The 19160-nt window shown below is 41.8% G+C and overlaps 2 protein-coding genes across 2 annotated transcripts in view; both read left to right on the top strand.

The window, feature by feature from the left end:
• The window catches only part of Txndc12 (thioredoxin domain containing 12), a 33073-nt gene extending 14135 nt beyond the window's left edge, over positions 1-18938 (top strand). The window contains exons 2-7 of the mRNA XM_042675333.1: positions 89-149; positions 8851-8903; positions 11185-11258; positions 14170-14239; positions 15057-15140; positions 18089-18938. Coding sequence (XP_042531267.1) covers positions 89-149; positions 8851-8903; positions 11185-11258; positions 14170-14239; positions 15057-15140; positions 18089-18168 — 422 coding nt within the window. The 3' untranslated portion in view covers positions 18169-18938. The remainder of the gene's footprint in view (positions 1-88; positions 150-8850; positions 8904-11184; positions 11259-14169; positions 14240-15056; positions 15141-18088) is intronic.
• On the top strand, positions 3382-4915 carry Kti12 (KTI12 chromatin associated homolog). The gene has a single exon (XM_042675321.1). It carries the CDS (start codon positions 3423-3425, stop codon positions 4467-4469), a length of 1047 nt encoding a protein of 348 aa, XP_042531255.1. The 5' UTR covers positions 3382-3422; the 3' UTR covers positions 4470-4915.
• Positions 18939-19160: the final 222 nt, after the last annotated feature.

The raw sequence follows: 19160 nt of genomic DNA, 5'->3' as shown, positions 1-19160 counted from the left end.
CAGGGCCTCATGCATGCAAGGCAAGCACTCTACCACTGAGCCACCTTCCCAGCCCTGTATGAATGTTTATAAGATTCTTTCTTTCCAGGTTTTGGAGATCATATTCACTGGAGGACATTAGAAGATGGAAAGAGAGAAGCAGCTGCCAGGTACAAAACATAAGCTTCAGATCATTTATAACAAAACTTTCTAGCCATCAACTTTTAGCATTAATTTCAAGTGAAGGCCTGTGCCAAAACAGAGAAAATTGTCCAAAAGTAACATTAGCCAGCATTTACTGAGTGTTTAAATTATATTAATTATTAATTCATTTAATTATCCCAACAGCTGTATGAGGTAGTTGTTGTTACCTTCTTTTAATAGATGAGAAAACTAAGAGTGGACTGTGGTAACACAGACTGTGGTAATCTCTGCCTTTAGGAGGCTAGGATACTAGGTTCTAGGCCAGCTTGGGAAAGACTCTTTCTCAAGGGAAAAGAAAAAATAGAGAAAAATTAGTGTACCGAGTAGTTAAATAATTAGTAAGTAGCAGAGCAGAGAAGACTCAGGCACTCTCAATCAGTATAGCATACTGCCAACTAGACTCAAGAGGAGGGAAAGGAAGGACAAGAGAGGAAAGGCTAATAAGGATTGTCTTATTGTCTGCATTGACTTATTTAATCTCTCTCTTTTTTTTTTGGTCAGTCATGGGGCTTGAACTCTGGGCCTGGACACTGTCCCTCAGCTCTTCAGCTCAAGGCTAGCGCTCTATCACTTGAGCCACAGTGCCACTTCTGGTTTTCTGTTGGTTAATTGGAGATGAGAGTCTGAGGGACTTTCCTTCCCCGGCTGGCTTTGAACTGTGATCCTCAGATCTCAGCTTCCTTAGTAGCTAGGATTACAGGCATGAGCCACTGGCTTCTGGCTTATTTAATCTTTTACAACATCCTATGAAGTTGGTACATGTACGAAATAACCCTTTCATAAAAGGAAACTGAGCTCATGCCTAGGTTCATGCCTAGGATCCTACTTACTCAAGAAGTTGAGATCTGAGGATTCTTGTTCAATGCAAGCATGGGCAGAAAAGTCCAAGAGACTATCTCCAATTAACCAGCAAATAAAGCTAGACTGGAAGTATAGCTCAAGTGGTAGAGTGCCAGCCATGATTAAAAAAAAATAATAATAATAATCTCGGGGCGGGGAAGGTGGCTCAGTGGTAGAGCGCTTGCCTTGCATGCATGAGGCCCTGGGTTTGATTCATTCCCCAGCACCACATAAGCAAAAAGAAAAAAAGCCGGAACTGGCGCTGTGGCTCAAGTGGTAGAGCGCTAGCCTTGAGCTGAAGAGCTGAGGGGCGGTGCCCAGGCCCAGAGTTCAGGCCCCACGACCGGACCCCAAACTGGAACTATAATGAAGTAAGTTTCTAGTAGTTAAATTACTAGTAAGTAGCAGAGCCAAGATTTAAAAAAAAAAAAAAAGTATACTTTTTTTTCTATTGTACTGTACTGAAATAGATGCAAAGACCTATTCTACTTCAATGTATGCACTCCTATTACACACATACTTGTAATACATGCACACTTCTGCACCTACCAAACTATAGCACTTGTTATTTCTACAACAGATCCTAGTTTCATGGCTCTGGGTCTCAAACCTTCTGTAGTACAGTTGCCAGATTTAGCAAAAGTAAAAGAGATTCAGCTAAATTTTAGACAAAATTAACATGTCAGTACAATTTGGGGATATACTTATATAGCTTTATAATTTTTTTTGTTAATACAATTTGGATAGAAACTGTTCTCCAAAAAGGTTCGTGCATTGGCAGCTTATGGAACTATTTGGAGAGATCCCAGAGTTTTTAGAAAGTGGGACCTAGCCAGAGGAAGTAGGTTGCTAGAAGCATGTTGTTGGCCTTTATCTCCCTTCTCCCCTATCGACACATTCCTTCTGGTTTCTTGCAATGAATGATACTCTACTACACCAAGGACCCAAAATCAATGGAGCCAAAGACACTGGACTGAAATCTCTGAAACCATAAGCAAAATTAGCTTTTCTCTTAAGTTCTCAGTCATTTTGATCACATCTATGCAACAATATAGTACATTGCTTATCTGAAATTCAAATTTACCAGGGCATTCTGTATTGTATTATAGACCCCTACCAAAGAGAAAAATTCCTGTGTCTTTCAAGTTCAAATTCAAATACCTACTTAAGCTTAAAGTCTTCAATTATTTTTCAGGACAGGAATTTTTTTTTTTTTTTTTTTTTTTTTGCCATTCCTGGAGTTTGACTTAGAGCCTGGGCACTGTCCCTGGGCTTAAAAGAGCAAAAGCTCAAGTCTAGCATTTTCCCCCTTGAGCCACAGTTCCACTTCTGGCTTTTTTCGGTGATTAAGGAGATTAAGAGTCTCATGATTTTTCTGCCCAGGCTGGCTTTGAACCACAGTCCTCAGATCTCAGGCCCCTAAGTAGTTAGGATTACCAGCACCCAGCCAGGTTTGTTTTTTCCTTTTATAACATATCACAGCATTTAGTACTCACAGTGTATGTGTCTGATTTTCCCTATTCAGACCCTTCAACTCCTGTGAAGGAATTATTTTATGTTAATCTCTGAATCCTCAACCATGGCAATATTGAATGACTGAAATGGTTATTTAAAAAAAAAATAAACTGCGGGGCTGGGAAGGTGGCTCAGTGGTAGAGCGCTTGCCTTGCATGCATGAAGCCCTGGGTTCGATTCCTCACCACCACATAAGCAAAAAGAAAGTGGCGCTGTGACTCAAGTGGCAGAGCGCTAGCTTTGAGCTGAAGAGCTGAGGGACAGCGCCCAGGCCCAGAGTTCAGGCCTCACGACTGGAACCCCCCCCCCCCCCAAAAAAAAAAAAACACAAAACATAACTGAGAGCCATGAGGTGTAAGAGTGGTCGTGGAAGGAGAACAAAAGATTTATCAATTTCCTCTTGTATTCTAAACATAGCGAGTGGCTAACCTGGGTATGTGGCTTAGGGGCAGGGTGCCTGCCTAGCATACATGAAGCCCTGGGTTCGATTCCTCAGTATCAAACAGAAAAAGCCAGAAGTGGTGGTGTGGCTCAAGTGGTAGAGCAAAAGAAACCCAGGCCTTGAGTTCAAGCCCCAAGACCGACAAAAACAAAAAACTCATAGTGGCTAGTACTTTTGCAGTATTTGGTGCTCACTAATAGGTGGATGGGTATAATCTTTGCCCACAAGATCACATTTTCCTGAAGTGCCATTCCAGGCTCTGCATCTCCTTTTTGAGAAGGTTGGACCTGGTCCTACTTGGCCTAGAGAATTCAATGGAAACACGAGCGCCCGTCTGAATCTACGGGAGCAGGAAGTTGAGTTTGAACTTCCGGCTTATTCCGGAAGCGTGGTGGACCCGGAAGCTGCGCCGCGTGGTTGTGCGCGGCGGCTTCTAAGGGAAATGCCGCTGGTGGTGTTTTGCGGGCTGCCGTACTGCGGCAAGAGTCGGCGTGCGGAAGAACTGCGCGGGGCACTGGAGGCCGAGGGTCGCGTGGTGCACGTGGTGGATGACGCTTCGGTGCTAGGCGCGGAGGATGCGACCGTGTACGGCGATTCTGCCCGGGAGAAGGCACTGCGCGCGGCCCTACGAGCCTCGGTGGAGCGGCGTCTGAGTCGCCATGATGTAGTCATCCTGGACTCGCTCAACTACATCAAGGGTTTCCGCTACGAACTGTACTGCCTGGCGCGGGCGGCGCGCACACCTCTCTGCCTGATTTACTGCGTACAGCCCGGCAGCCCGAGCCCGCGACCCCAGGCGGCGGGCGTGGCGGAGAGCCGAGCCCCGGACGTCCGTGTAAGTTGGAGGCCGCGCGCGGAGGAGGGCGGGAACCCCCCGGCGGCGGGCCCCGGTGTAGCAACGGGGTCGGTAGTAAATGGGGCAGTCCGGGCCGACGTACCGAGAGAACTGGGTTGCCGGGAAGTGGAGGCGGCCGATTTTCCAGCTCGAGCGACTTCAGAGAAGAAGTCTGCGGACTGTGCGTCCGATGCTGCTTTCTCTCCCGAACTTCTGGAAGCGCTAACGCTGCGCTTTGAGGCTCCAGATTCCCGGAACCGCTGGGATCGGCCCTTGTTTACGATGGTGGGCTTGGAAGAGCCGCTGCCCTTTGCGGAGATTCGGTCTGCCCTGTTTGAGAACCGAGCTCCTCCACCCCATCAAGCTACACAGTCCCAGCCCCTGGCCTCCAGCAGCTTTCTCCACCAGTTGGATCAGGTCACGAACCAAGTGTTGACTGGATTGATGGAAGCTCAGAAGAGCGCCATTCCTGGGGACTTGCTAACACTTCCTGGCACCACGGAGCACCTGTTATTTACAAGGCCCCTGACCATGGCAGAATTGAGTCGCCTCCGTCGCCAATTTATTTCCTATACTAAAATGCACCCCAACCATGAGAACCTGCCTCAACTGGCCAATATGTTTCTTCAGTATCTGAGCCAGAGTTTGCACTGATCAGAGGGGTAGAGGGAAGCCCTGTCTTCTGCCTAACTTCTATTGCACTTCAGAAAGCCTGAGTATGAAGGTTTGAAGACCACATTGATGTAATACCAGAGCTGGATTTATAGCATAAGTTGAGACTGGAGAGAAGGGAAAAGTAGCTTGAAGAATTTTGGCAGATTCTTCCAGAGGAGAGCTCACACACCATTTAATATTTTCCATTTGGATAGGTGAAAATTGCTCTAAAATAATTTGTGAACAAAAATTGAAGTTGGCACAGTTGGGTATCTACACTGGCCCTTTCATACCACAAATGTATTTTCATACAGGCCTGCTTTTGAGTGGAGGATCCTGTGATTAAGATAACAGATAAATCCACTGTTTTCTGTCTTTGGGAAACTTAATTTTTGCGGAAGACATAATCACTAGAGTATTTTCTCAAATAAAATATTTTAAAAGTAGAGTCTGTTGCAATCTCTTTCAAAGTATGGAACTTGAGTTCCTGTAATTTAACTTTTTACCCCCTTTCCTGCTGGTACTGGGGTACTGCTGGTACTCAGGCCTTGGGAGCTGTTCCTTAGCTTTTCTCACCCAGGGCTCTAGCTGTACCACTTGGGCCACACCTCCATTTCTGGAAATGGGTTATCTGAGATGATGGTCTCATAGACTTTTCCTGTCCAGGCTACTTTCAACCCAGGATCCTCAGATCTTAGGTAGGATTCAGGCATGAGCTACTGGTGGCTTTGACTTAATGTAACATTTTATCCCTATATGTATCATTGTTACATAGTTGATTGATAGTATTATGGTAGCGTTCAGGAAGAACTAGATGGTTTGACCTAGCATGATGCTTTAACGACTTTCATAACTACCATGCTTCATTCTATATTTCAAGGCGGAAATCACTGTAAGTGAATCACTGTTGATCTCATTGAATAGTGGTGAATAATATACTACTTATCGGTGCTTGTAATTTTTTTTTTTTTGCCAGTCTCGGGGCTTAACTCAGGGCCTGGGCACTGTCTCTGAACTTCTTTTTGTTTAAGGCTAAAACTACCACTTGAGCCACAGTGCCATTTCCAATTTATTCTGTATATGTGGTACTGAGGAATGGAAACCAGGGCTTCATGCATGCTAGGCAAGCACTCTACCACTAAGCCACATTCCCAGTGCCTCAGTGCATGTAATTTTAAAAACTAGTGTTTGCCTTTGATTATTTGTAAGAAATAATCAGACAGGCAGGGCACAGTGACAGCTGTAATCCCTGGTACTGTGGGTTGTGGAGATCAGTAGGATTGCTATTGCTATTGACCAGTTTGGGCAAAAAGTAAGATGACAATAAGCCAGTTACTCTGAAGATCAAGGAAGTGGATGGTCATCTGAGGCTTGTCCCAGGCACACTAAACTCAGGTTTAAGAAATAGCTTAAGGGCTAGGAATGGGCTTAGTAGTAGAGTGCTTGTCTAGCATGCATGAAGCCCTGGGTTCCATTCCTCAGTACCACATAAAAAGAAAAAGCCAGAAGTGGCACTGTGGCTCAAGTGGTAGAGTGCTAGCCTTGAGCAGAAAATCTCAAGGACAACATCTAGGCCCTGAGTGACCCCCCCCTCAAAAAAAAATTGAAATATGACTAATGACAAAGCCCGCCCTGAGTTCAAACTCAAGTTACCTCCCTGCTCCCCTCCCAAAAGGGGGCAAGTGACTAGAGGATAATGACAGAATACTATAGAATCCCAGAGGAGACTAGTGGCTAGGGAAAGGTCTTAGAAAAGAATATCTATTTGGATCCTCACTGTCCTCAGGACAGGATAAAAAAAAAAAACAAACTGTAAATGTTGAAATGTGAATTACATTAAACATGTCACAGAACATTTTCAGATTTGCTTTTCAACAATGGGTTTAAATGTCTAAAAGTCAGAAGCAGGCAGTGGACTTGATTTTGGTAGTGAACTAGTTTGGTAATCCAGTTCCAGAACAATGAATCGGAGTTTTGCCTAAGAGAAAAGGGAGCACACCATTCTAAAATGTATGCTCTGAAGATAGATGGAGCAACTAAAAGGTTGATGGTATCTTCCTTGCTCATCAGGTAATCTGTACCACCTTTTAGTTTCTGATTTTTTGAATACAAAAGAGGATTCATGAAATGGAAGTTTGGATCAGCTTGTTTGGACAGTTCTTTTATCAACTTGCATTTTCTAATTCTATGTTGGCTGAATTGAGTTTAAGGCTGTGGATTCTAGATTGTCAGTTTAAATTGGAATACACTTCAGTGATTGGAAGGAAAATTGGTTTTGAAGTCAGACTTCTTTCTGAGTAAGTAGCAGAGCCTAGACTTTTATGTGGCCCAATGTCTAATCTTGGTAGTCTTGGCTCCCACTTTTGTTCTTCCCCTTTTTGTGGGATTCAGCCAGGGCCTGGCACCTGATGGGCAAGTGCTTCACCACTGAGCTACATCCTCAAACCTTTTTTTTTTTTTTTTTTTTTAATTTCTAGTATTAGAGCACTAATAATATGTGTTCTGGAGTTTTTTCCAAGGATTTAAAATGTTCAAATGCATGTAAATCACATAGTACAATATCTTTTTTTTTTTTTTGGTCGGTGGTGGGGCTTGAACTATGGGCTTGGGTGCTGTCCTTGCACTCTTTAGCTCAAGGTTAGTGCTCTACTGCTTGAGCCACAGTTCCACTTCTGTTTTTCTAGATAAAAGTCTCACGGACCTTCTTGCCCGGGCTGGCTTTGAACCGTGATTCTCAGATATCAGCCTCCTGAGTAGCTAGGATTACAAGCATGAGCCACCAGCACCTGGCTACAATGTCATATAATAAATGTTCAACACTGGCTATTATACTTCCTAGATCTCACTACCTACCTTAACTTGCCTTTCTCATGTAGTTTACTAGCTTTTACAGGTTTTGCAGGTAAAATTCTTTTCAAATTTGTAATAGGCCTAAAGTGAAGTAGCTGAATAATTTGACATTAAGTGAGTTAATTCATGTTAATTCATGAGTCAATTCATTAGAGTTGTACTGACATCTAGGAAATGCTATATGTGTTTGGCATTAGCAATATTAGTATTGCTAGATAGTAGTATCTGCTAGATAGGATTCAGAGACAGTTGACAGTTCCTTGTCTTAGAAGTTTCAAATATAATGGAGGAAGGTGCATAATCGTAAATACACTTCAGTATGCTAAGTGCAATTATGGCTAGTTATATGGTATATGGTGTTGGATGATGTGATGTACTTTTGCCTTCCTGATTATATGTCATTGTAGAGAAATATCTAGTCTCATCATTTGTAGATAACTGCTATCATATTTTAGTATGTTTCCTTTTAGGCTCTTCTCTATACATTGTATAATTAAATCAGGTTGTAGATATCTATATTTTTTATTTAACATACTTTAAAAGATTGTTTTCAATGATTATATAATCATTTAGAAATATAATATGGTTTTAAAATATTGCAATTTGGTATTGCTATTCTGCAATTTTTCCTTAGCTTTTTTAGAACCCAGGGCCTGGGTCTATCCCTAAAGCTTTTTTGCTCAAGACTAATGCTCTATTACTTGAGCCACACCTCTACTTCAGGCTTTTTTTTGGGGGGGGGGGGGCGGGGTTCTGGTCGTGGGGCCTGAACTCTGGGCCTGGGCGCTGTCCCTCAGCTCTTCAGCTCAAGGCTAGTGCTCTACCACTTGAGCCACAGCTCCACTTCTGGCTTTTTTCTTTTTGCTTATGTGGTGCTGAGGAATCGAACCCAAGGACTCAGGCATGCAAGGCAAGTGCTCTACCACTGAGCCACCTTCCCAGCCCCATCTACTTCTGGCTTTTTTCATTTTTCCTTAGTGGTTAAACTTTCCTGCCTGGGCTGGGTTTGAACCAAGACCCTCAGGTCTCAGCCTCCTGAATAGGATTACAGGCATGAGCCACCAGTGCCAGCCTTTTTTCCTTAGCTTTAAAGCCCACATTTGCAGATTTTACAGAAATACTAGCATTTACCTCAATTTTATTTTATTTTTATTATTATTTTTTGCCAGTCCTGGGCTTGGACTTGGAGATTGGTCACTGTCCCTGAGCTTCTTTTGCTCAAGGCTAACACTACCACTTGAGCCACAACGTCACTTCTGGCTTTTTCTGTTTGGTACTGAGGAATTGAACCCTGGCTATTGTGCTTCATGCATGCTAGGCAAGTACTCTACCAGTAAGGCACAGTCCCAGACCTTACCCTCATTTTCTTCTGATCATAATCTATTGTTATTGAATATTTAGATTGTCTTCTGATTTTCCAATTGATATCACACTATAGGAACATTTTTGTATGTTACTCTTTTAAAACTAGTTTTATTAGAATAGCTTTGAAGAAGTAGATTGCTAGAATAATAATTTCATTCTTTTTAAGTGGATTGCCTCTGATGGTGATTATCCATAAGTCCTGGTGTGGAGCTTGCAAAGGTAAGAACAATTGCTCAATCTAAGATCCCACCTCAAACACATTGTCAAAGATTTAATGTTTAATAAATGTTAGAATTAAGCCAGGAGCTGGTGGCTCATGCCTGTTAATCCTAGCTACTCAGGAGGCTGAGATCTGAGGATCGAGATTCAAAGCCAGACTTTCCTAGTCTGTGAGTCTATAATCTCCAATTAAACCACTAGAAAACCACAGAAATGGCGCTTGGCTCAAGTAGTAGAGTGCTAGCCTTGAGCTGAATAGCTGAGGGACAGCACACAGGCCCAGACTTCAAGGCCCATGACCAACAATAAATAAATAAATAAATGTTAGAATTGATTCTGACACACTACTACTAATGCTTTATGGAACACAAAAGAAATTTATGCCAAACATTCTCTTCCTTCATGAAATTTGCAACTATATTTTCAAAGGGCTTTAGGGAGGTTAAGGTGATTTACAATACAGTTATGTATAATATGAAATTAAGCATTTTAGTAAGTCTTATAGGCAATAAGTTTAAAGGAAGCTGAAATCTTGTGCCAGAGACAAAAGTAGTTAGATGAATCTTTAGAAATGGGACCAAATTATTTGACATTATTTGACTTTGTGGTGTATATTCTTTTGCTATACTGTCCTGCTCCTTTCTTACTAGCAGGGTAGAATTTATCTATGGTATGTTACACTTAACAAAATCCAGGTTGGAAAAAGAACATAAAAGCTAGATGTAGTGGTACATTCCTGTAATCCCAGAATTTTGGAGCCTGATGCAGGAGGGACAAAAGTTAAGTCAGCTGGGACTACATTTACCCAATCTCAAAAGAAACAACAGTAAAATGTGTGTATTTATGTGTGTGTATGTGTGTAGAGTAGTGATGATTTTGTTATTCAAGCTTTAAATAGAAGTTGAAATGTCATTAAAAAAGCATATTAGGCTGGGCGCCAGTGGCTCACACCTGTAATCCTAGCTACTCAGGAGGCTGAGATCTGAGGGTCCCAGTTCTCAAAGCTTGCTCAGGCAGCAAACATCTGGGGCTGGAGATGTGGCTCAAGCAATAGCAGGCTGGAGGCAGAGATTAGGGAAGCCAGGATTGGGAGGATCTAGGTCTGAAGCTACAGGCAAAAATGTAAGGCACTTAGCTCAAAAATGGGTTTGGGTAAGGCATTAGTGATAAAGCCCCCAGATATGAGTTCTTGAGTTCTAGCTCAAGTACCACTAAACAACAACAGCAAACAGCAAATAGTGATAATTTTTTTCCCACTTATATATCATTTTTCTTATTTTATAAGTGAGATAACAGCTTCATATAGTTATGCAAATACAAATTATGACAAGAATCTAAGTATCCCAATTCTGGTTTTTATTTATTTTTATTTTTTGCCAGCCCAGGGGCTTTAACTCAAGGACTGGGCACTGTCCCTGAGCTTTTTGCTCAAGGCTGTCACTCTACCACTGGAGCCACAGTGCCACTTCCTGCTTTGTTTGTTTATGTGGTACTGAGGAATCGAACTAAGGGCTATATGCATGCTAGGCAAGCACTCTACCACTAAGCCACATTCCCAGCCCTCCACCTATATTTGAAAGGTAATTATGTGGTTAATTTTCCACAACTAAGAAAAGCTAGAAATTATTGAATGTGAAACATGTGAAGTCTAGTTTTCTAAAAATTAGTTTTGTGCAGTTATTGGGACTTGAACTGAGGGTCTTGTGCTCTCCTCTTTTTTGCTTAAGGCTGGCACTCTACCACTCAACCCACACCTCCATTTCTAGCTCTTTGCTGTTTAATTGGAGATGATAGTCTCCAAAGACTTTTCTTCTGGGGCTAGCTTTGAACTGAAAACCTCAGATCTTAGCCTCCTGAGTGGCTAGGTGTATAGGCATGAGCTATCAGTACCCAGCTCCAATTTTATTTTGATTTTTGTGTGTATGTGCCAATTCCAGAGCTAGAACTCAGGGACTGGGCACTCTCCCTGAGCTTTTGTGCTCTAGGCTAGCACTCTACCTCTTGAGCCATTGCTCTATTTCTGGCTATTTGGTGGTTAATTGGAGATAAGACTCTCAAATTCTTTCCTGCCTTGGCTGGCTTCCAACTGAGTTTCAGATCTCATCCTCTTGAGCAGCTAGGATCACAGGCATGAACCACTGGTACCTGGCTTAATTTTAGTTAAAAAAGCTTCAGTTACAAGAATCAGTTTGGGAAATATCTGAACTACTACAGTTAATTAGTATGATTATGTTTTTTCTGTTTTCTTCTATTTCAACATTCTTTTCTTTTCATCCCCCAGCATTAAAACCCAAATTTGCAGAATCTACAGAAATTTCAGAACTTTCTCATAATTTTGTTATGGTAAATCTGGAGGTAAGACTTGAAGAGTTCCTTGCTTTATGCTATTATTTTAATAGTTTCCATGGTATAGAATTATATTAAGCAAGCAATTTATATGTTTATATAAGATGTTTTAGGAGGGCTGGGAAGGTGGCTTAGTGGTAGAGCACTTGTCTTGCATGCAGCACCACATAAGCAAAAAGAAAAAAGCCGGAAGTGGCGCTGTGGCTCAAGTGGTAGAGTGCTAGCCTTGAGCTGAAGAGCTGAGGGATAGCGCCTAGGCCCAGAGTTCAGGCCCCATGACCATACTCTCCCCCCCCCCCCCCCCCGAAAAAAAAGAAAAGATGTGTTAGGAAACAATCTAATATCTACTCTGGAAAGGAGTAGTAAAGGAGAACTCAACTAAGATAACTATATTTTAAGATTCTTTCATTCTTAGTTTTGTGTCTTTGTATAGCTGTTCTAAGATAGACTCATACATGAAGTCTACATCTCCCTGCAAACTATGATTGAGTCGAGCACCTACCCTGTAGTAGGCTTATATAGACAACCTTTCTGTTTTCTCATAAGACATCTTTTATGAAATTCATATTAATAGACTTCAACTGTTGGAATCTTGAGTCAGAATATCTGATCTTAGACTTGGAAGGGATTTTTAGTCTACTGATACTACCTCCACTTTATAGAAAGAATATCTTTTTTTTTTTTTTTCCAGTTGAAGGGCTTGAACTCTGGGCCTGGGTGCTGTCCCTGAGCTCTTCAGCTCAAGGGAAGTGCTCTACCACTTGAGCCACAGCGCCACTTCCAGTTTTCTGGTGGTTAATTGGAGATAAGAGTCTCACAGCCTTTCCTGCCTGTACTGGCTTTGAACCATGATCCTCAGATCTCAAGCCTCTAGAGTAGCTAGGATTACAGGCGTGAGCCACCAGCACCTGGTTTAGAAAGAATATCTTAAACCTAAAGGAGATATATTGTTTGATCAAAGTCATAGAGCCTAGTGAGAATAGGTACTATGGCCTAGCTGTGTGGATATTCCATGATGATGCTTCTAGCCAGAAGTGTTCTCTAGAAAGTGGTGCTGTGGCTCAAGCAGTAGAGCGCTCGCCTTGAGCTGAAGAGCTGAGGGACAGAGCCCAAGCCCAGAGTTCAAGCCCCACAACTGACAAAAAAAAAAAAGAAGAAATGTACAGAAGTGTTCTCTAAACAATGTTTACTTAATCAAAAGATCAAGAATTTCTGAACACACTAACAGTTAATATTGAGGCAACAAAGAAGTTGCCTGTATTGTTAGTTAGTGGATAGCCTAATGCTGATGAATTTTTATCAGAGCTGGTATTTATATTACATTTGAATAAATGACCCCATTTAAATCCCCCAAATGAAAACCACACTAGTAGTGATTTTCCATGCAAATAAACTCTCCACTTTCTGTGATAAATTAAGGCCATTATTCAGTAAAGATAGAGTGTCTTCAATGAAACCACATCTCTACTTACCACTTTTGGCTGGTTAAGAGGAGTTAAAGAATCTCAGTCTTACCTCCCCAGGCTGGCTTTAAACCTTGATTTTTCTAGATCTCAGCCTCCGGGGAGTAGCTAGGATTACAGGTATAGACTTCAGAGATTTCTTTTTTTTTTTTTTCCTTTTGTCAGCCTTGGGGCTTGAACTCTGGACCTTGGCGCTGTCCCTCAGCTCTTCAGTTCAAGGCGAGGGCACTACCACAGCGCCACTTTGGTTTTCTGGTGGTTTATTGGAGATAAGAGTCTCACGACTTTTCCTGTCCAGGCTGACTTTGAACCATGATCCTCAGTTCTCAGCCTCCTGAGTCTCTAGGATTACAGGTGTGAGTAACTGGTGCTTGGCTCTGAGATTTCTTTTTTTGTTGTTGTTTTTTGGTTGGTCATGGGGCCTGGGCACTGTCCCTGAGCTCTTTTTCTCTGGACTAAAGCTCTACCTCTTTGGGCCACAGCTCTACTTTCTGTTTTTGAGGGGAGGAGGAGTTGTTAATTGGAGATAAGAGTCTTATAGGGGATTTTTCTTCTGACCTGACCGGCTTGGAACTGATGCTCAGATCTCAGCCTTCTGAGTAGCTAGGATTACAAGCATGACCCACTCTCAGCCAGCAAAGGCTTAGCGATTTCTTTTTTTAAAAAAGAAAAAAGTAGCTGGGTGGTGTGGCCCACACCTATAATCTTAACACTGGGAAGCAAAGGCAGGAAGATTATTAAGTTCAAGGCCAGCTTGAGCTGGCCATCAAGACTCTGTCTCAGAAGAAAAAAAAATCAGAAGTAGAACATTTGCCTAGTATGTACAAGGGCCTTTGTTCAATCCCCGGTACCTAATAAATAAGTAATGAATACATTGTGTGGTTCTATTTTCTGAGAAGACTTACTCCATAGTTATAATTGAAATGTCAATCTCACAAATTTATAAATTCAAGAGAGTGCATGCCTGTCAGAGGTGTACTGGGAGTACAGCATTGAACAAAGCAAAATTTTCTCATTGCAATAACAATTGTAATGTGTAATGACAAAATATGTCAGGTGGTAGTTAGTGCTAGAAATGCTAAAAATAAAGGGTAGAGAAGATGGCTTGTAGTTTTAATAAGTAGGTGGTTACATAAGAAGGTAACTTTTGAGAAAAGATCTGAGGCAGACAAAGGGAGTGAGCCATGGGGATGACAGAGGGATATGTCCAAGCAGCGGGTAAGAGCAAGTCCACAAGCCTGAATTAGGAGCACATCGGATTTGTTAAATAACAGCCACAGTAAACAGATTAATGTGGTTATGGAGGACTGAGCCAGGTACAACATGAAATTTGACAAGTACTATGGGGAGTGGATCGTGTAGGACCTTGTAGGTCCGAGCAAAGTGGGGAATCCACTGAAAGGCTTTGTGGAATGGGAAGATATATCTTATGTAAGGTTAACATTTAATCTTAATAGGATGAAGAGGAACCCAAAGATGAAGATTTCAGTCCTGATGGGGGTTATATTCCACGAATCCTTTTCTTAGGTAAGGCAAAGGTCTTATCTGAGGATAGTTAAAGAAGACTAAATGAGAAATGAAACAAGCACTGATTCTACCTAGTGAAACTATTCTGAGATGCAAAAAAATATTTTTTTTCAAAAGAAAAGGGAGGATAAAAGTGAGTAGGGGACTGAATATATAGTACTCACAATTAGTACTCAGAAGGCTGAGGGAGGAATGGCAAGTTCAGAGCAAACTAGCACTGCATGAAAGAGAGAGAGAGAGAATATACAGAAGTATAAGCTTATAGAACGTTTCCTATTAACTGCCTTTATAAGCAATGACAAGCATTTGACTTCCATTTATTCCATTTATTTATTATTCCATTATTATTCATTCAGCCAGCCATTTATTCATTCAGTCAATCATTTGAACATCATCCATATGTCAGGCTAGACACTGCAGGGATAGAGATCACCAATTTCCATCTGACTTTGATAGTGCAACTGAGTAAATGGATAGATGTATTTCCACAAATAATTTAAAAAGATTATTAATGACCAGCTAAGTCTTTGCTCAACATTCAGCTAGATTCTGTGGAGTGTGCAAATAAAAATCTCATCATAATCAAGCTGAAAAGGAGTATGTCAGAAAGAAGAAATAACGTGCCATGGTGTAGGGTTGGTATGCTAAGTTTAGAGAAGTATGAGGAATTTATTGTGATTATAGTATGAAATGTAGACAGTATTGGGGCGGGGGATAATGGCCTACAAAGGTGAGAAGGTTTTATTTCCCACCATATGGTTTGTGACATACTTTTGTTTTAATTACTGCAATCCTTCTGCCATTTTGTCCACAACAGATCCCAGTGGCAAGGTGCATCCTGAAATCATCAATGAAAGTGGAAACCCCAGCTACAAGTATTTCTACGTCAGTGCTGAGCAAGGTACAGTTCTGAGAGACAGGGGGAGGATTGTTGCTAAGTTTAACTAGATAAACCAGAGTTAAAGTCTGTGATAGGAATTTAATCTATCTTTTCTAATCTAACCTCTCTTGATAAGCTTTTAGCGAAATTCCTACCTGGGAGACAAGGGAAAGATAAAACTGAGTCCTTCCCTAGTCTAGAATCCAGTGCAAGAGGTAATTGACTCATCAAAGTCATTGCTGGTGCCTATGGCTCTTGCCTGTAATCCTAGCTACTCTGGAGGCTGAGATCTAAGGATCAGTATTCACAGCCAGCCAGGGCTGGAAAGTCCGTGACACTCTTACAACCAAGAAACCATTAGAAAACCAGAAGTGGCGCTGTGGCTCAAGCGGTTGAGTGCTCACCTTGAGCTGAAGGATAGCGTCCAAGGCCAGAGTTCAAGCCCCACGACCTACCAAAAAAAAAAAAAAAAAAAGACCCATCATTGAACTTCCCATCATTTCAAGTCATAGAGGTTTTGTTTTGTTTTTCTTCATTGTACCTGTTATTTTTCCATAAGAATCCAGAGTGAGGGGAATGCAAACTATTAGATCAAGTCTAAGAAGATGCTAAACTTTCAGATATTATACTTCCCTCCCCCCCTCACTGGTCATGGGGCTTGGACTCTGGGCCTGGGGCACTGTCCCTCAGCTCTTCAGCTCAAGGCCAGCACTCTACTATGTGAGTCACAGTGCCACTTCCAGTTTTCTGAGTGGTTTATTGGAGATAAGAGTCTCACGGAGTTTTGGGCTGGCTTGGAACCTGGCTTTGAACCAATCCTCAGATCTCAGTCTCCTGAGTAGCTAGGATTACAGTCGTGAGCCACTGGCATCAGCTCAGATATTAAACCTTTTTTTTTTTTTTTTTTTGGTCTGGTCGTGGGGCCTGAACTCTGGGCCTGGGCGCTGTCCCTCAGCTCTTCAGCTCAAGGCTAGAGCTCTACCACTTGAGCCACAGCGCCACTTCCGGCTTTTTTTTCTTCTTGCTTATGTGGTGCTGAGGAATCGAACCCAGGGCCTCAGGCATGCAAGGCAAGCGCTCTACCACTGAGCTACCTTTCCAGCTCAGATATTAAACTTTAACTAGACTTAGAAGTATAAGTATTTGCCTATGGGCTGGGTGCTCGTGACTCATGCCTGTAATCCTACCTATTCAGGAGGCTGAGATCCTGCCAGCCCTGGCAGGAAAGTCCGTGAGACTCTTCCAGTAAACTTCTCAGAAAACCCAAGTGGCACTGTGGCTTAAGTGGTAGAGTGCTAGCTAGCCTTGAGCTGAATTGCTGAGGGACAGCGCTCAGGCCCAGAGTTCAAGTCCCGTGACTGACTCCCCCCCTCCCCCCCCAAAAAAAAAATTGCCTATGGGAAGACATGAGGATGTCTCAAACTATAGAAGTGAGAGATGGGAGTATACAGCCCAACATGGAGATTCTGTAAGGCTTGCTAGAGCAATGTATGAGTGGATTGGGTTTTGAAGAATGAGACCTAATTAGCTACCAGAGAAAGGGCATCCAGCAAAGACAAGTGAGATCATGTCACCTAGGCTTTGTTGTTAGTGTTCTTTGTATTCCTGGAACACAAGCATCCTAGAGATAAGAGATAAAGGTTGACATTTATGTCCTATATTGTTTTCTTTTTCTAATTTATGAAAAGGAGATGTTTGCTAAGTTATCATGTGTCCCCTATTACAAGATTGCCAGGTCATTGATCACTTTAAAGCTCCTATTCTCAAAATAGGGAAGAAGAAGAAGAGATCTAGAAATACTGTCTCCTATCTGGGTAAAGACACAAACATCTCCCATGATCAAATGCTGATCCTTGGAAAAGGAGGATTTTTCTGCATCAAGAAGGGCAACTGGACATTAGATCCTCAAGATTCATCTTCCCTTTAGAATGTTAATGTTTGTACTGCCATTTCCATACTGGCATAATCCAGGCTCTTCACTATGCTCGCCATGGCTCAGCTAACATGAAACTGGAACATCCAAATCTGGCTTTACCACAGGGTAGGCAAGAGAAAATGGAAAGATGAAACTAAGCTATATTATCTGACTCTTGGGCTTATGGACTTGTTCAAGATTCACAATCAGGCCTCCACCTAGCTTCCTCTGCCATTGTAGTACCACCACTCCATGGGCCTTTACAAAAGTAGCTTTCCTCCTTGAAATGCAGATCCCTAAGAGGGATGCCCAGAGATTTGCAGGAAATTTAATTTCTTGTCTGCCTAGGTTCCTCCGCTTAGGTTTTCCTATTTTATGGCCTAAAAAAGTGACTTCTTCCATTATAGTTAATAATAGAAATATCTGTGCCCTTTAGAGGAAACCATTTCCCCTCCCAGTATGCACATGTCACCTGTAACCTTGGCAGGAAATAAAATAAATGCAATAGTCATCAAGAAGGCATAATGGGAATGGTAGGAAGGTGTTTTCTCTTATTGACTAATGAACATGAACAGTCTGACAAGAGAGCAGCTTCAATCCTAGAGGATCAGTCAAAATAACTACTACATTTTGTAGGTCTTCAAAATAACTACTACATTTTGTAGGTCTTCATAATTTCATTCTTTTTTTGGGGGGGGGGGCAGTCCGTTTGTGGGGCCTGAACTCTGGGTCTGGGTGCTGTCTCTCAGCTCTTCAGCTCAAGGCTAGCGCTCTACCACTTGAGCCACAGCGCCACTTCCAGCTTTTTTCTTTTTGCTTATGTGGTGCTGAGGAAGGGCCTTGAGCATGCATAATTTCTGAACATGTCTATCCATTCTCTAATTTTTATGATTATCATATGTAAAGTAAGTAAGGGCTAAAATCTAGAAGTCAATTTTGAGTCTAGCTAGATCTTGTGCTCTTCTCATATAGAATACACTTTTAGAGTATACACTTGTTCTCAAATGTTATGTATTAAACTCTGTTTCATGCTTTTCTCTCCTTCCCTTCATAGTTGTTCAGGGGATGAAGGAAGCTCAGGAAAGACTGACTGGTGATGCCTTCAGAGAGAAACATTTTGAAGATGAGTTGTAATATGAACATATAATCCCTTCTTGTGGCAAAGTTGGTATTCTGAAGGAAAGTGGAGGCAGAGGAAATAATTGAGGAATCACCCAAAACAATTAAACTGACTAGGAAACCTTACTTCACCCTACACTGGAAGGAGCTATCTTACCTGGAAGAAGACTGCTAACAGAAGCTAGTCTGTGTTTTGTGGAAATAGTACTTGAGACAGATTTCCTTTTCCTGCTTTCTATCAGCTAAATATCTATTTGCCTCTGAATATGAAGAATGAAACCTATTGACACAAATCTTGAGCCACTTCTCACACATCAGAATTTGAGCCTTTATCCATTTCCTTCCACTTGAATTACCTTGGTGGTGAAAAGAAGACCAGTAGCAGCTTTTCTACAGTGTCCAGTTCATGGGAATTAACATCAATTTTTAAGAAAACAGCAAATTCTAAATGTAAATCAGTAATTCTGCTCCCTATCAAGGAGACTAGCTGGTTTTTTTCCCCATTTCTACTGGGAATAATGTTAAATCTCTGCAACTACCTTCCTCTTATCCTGCTCTGGCTTCCCTGTTTGCACACATGTATGTACAGGAATGGCCATGTGCTTGGACTCAGTTCCAGCTGGAAGCATGCTTTCTCTGTTATTGTTGGAGAAACTCAAGCCTTTGAGCCCTATATGGAGACATTTTTGTCAAGTCATCAACTGTATTTTTATATTGGGGTTAACAAATATAAAAGATAAACTATTAATTGTACCATTAAACTTTAATAAAACTTTTAAAGGAAATGTGTTGAGCTGACCTTTGGTTATTAGAGGATGGAAGGAGACAGGAGAGCTCTTTAGGAAGAAAACTAACCTTAAGGCTCTGCTCTAGCAGTCCTACCTTAGGCTCCTAATCTTTTAACCATACATCAAAATGAGCACCAGGGATCATCTTTTTCTTTAAAGAAAAAAAAAGGGATAGGGACTCACTGTTGTCCAGACTGGCATCCAAGTTTTGGACTCAGG

This window comes from Dipodomys spectabilis, unplaced genomic scaffold, assembly GCF_019054845.1.
Source record: "Dipodomys spectabilis isolate Male_0828 unplaced genomic scaffold, ASM1905484v1 ptg000002l, whole genome shotgun sequence".
NCBI classification, from domain to species: Eukaryota; Metazoa; Chordata; class Mammalia; order Rodentia; family Heteromyidae; genus Dipodomys; species Dipodomys spectabilis.
Note: the sequence above shows the minus strand (reverse complement) of the source record. Positions and strands in the feature narration are given on the sequence as shown.

What these genes read in the sequence shown, in the direction of transcription:
- Kti12 (XM_042675321.1), top strand. Translation starts at nt 3,423, where the DNA reads ATGCCGCTGGTGGTGTTTTGCGGGCTGCCGTACTGCGGCAAGAGTCGG.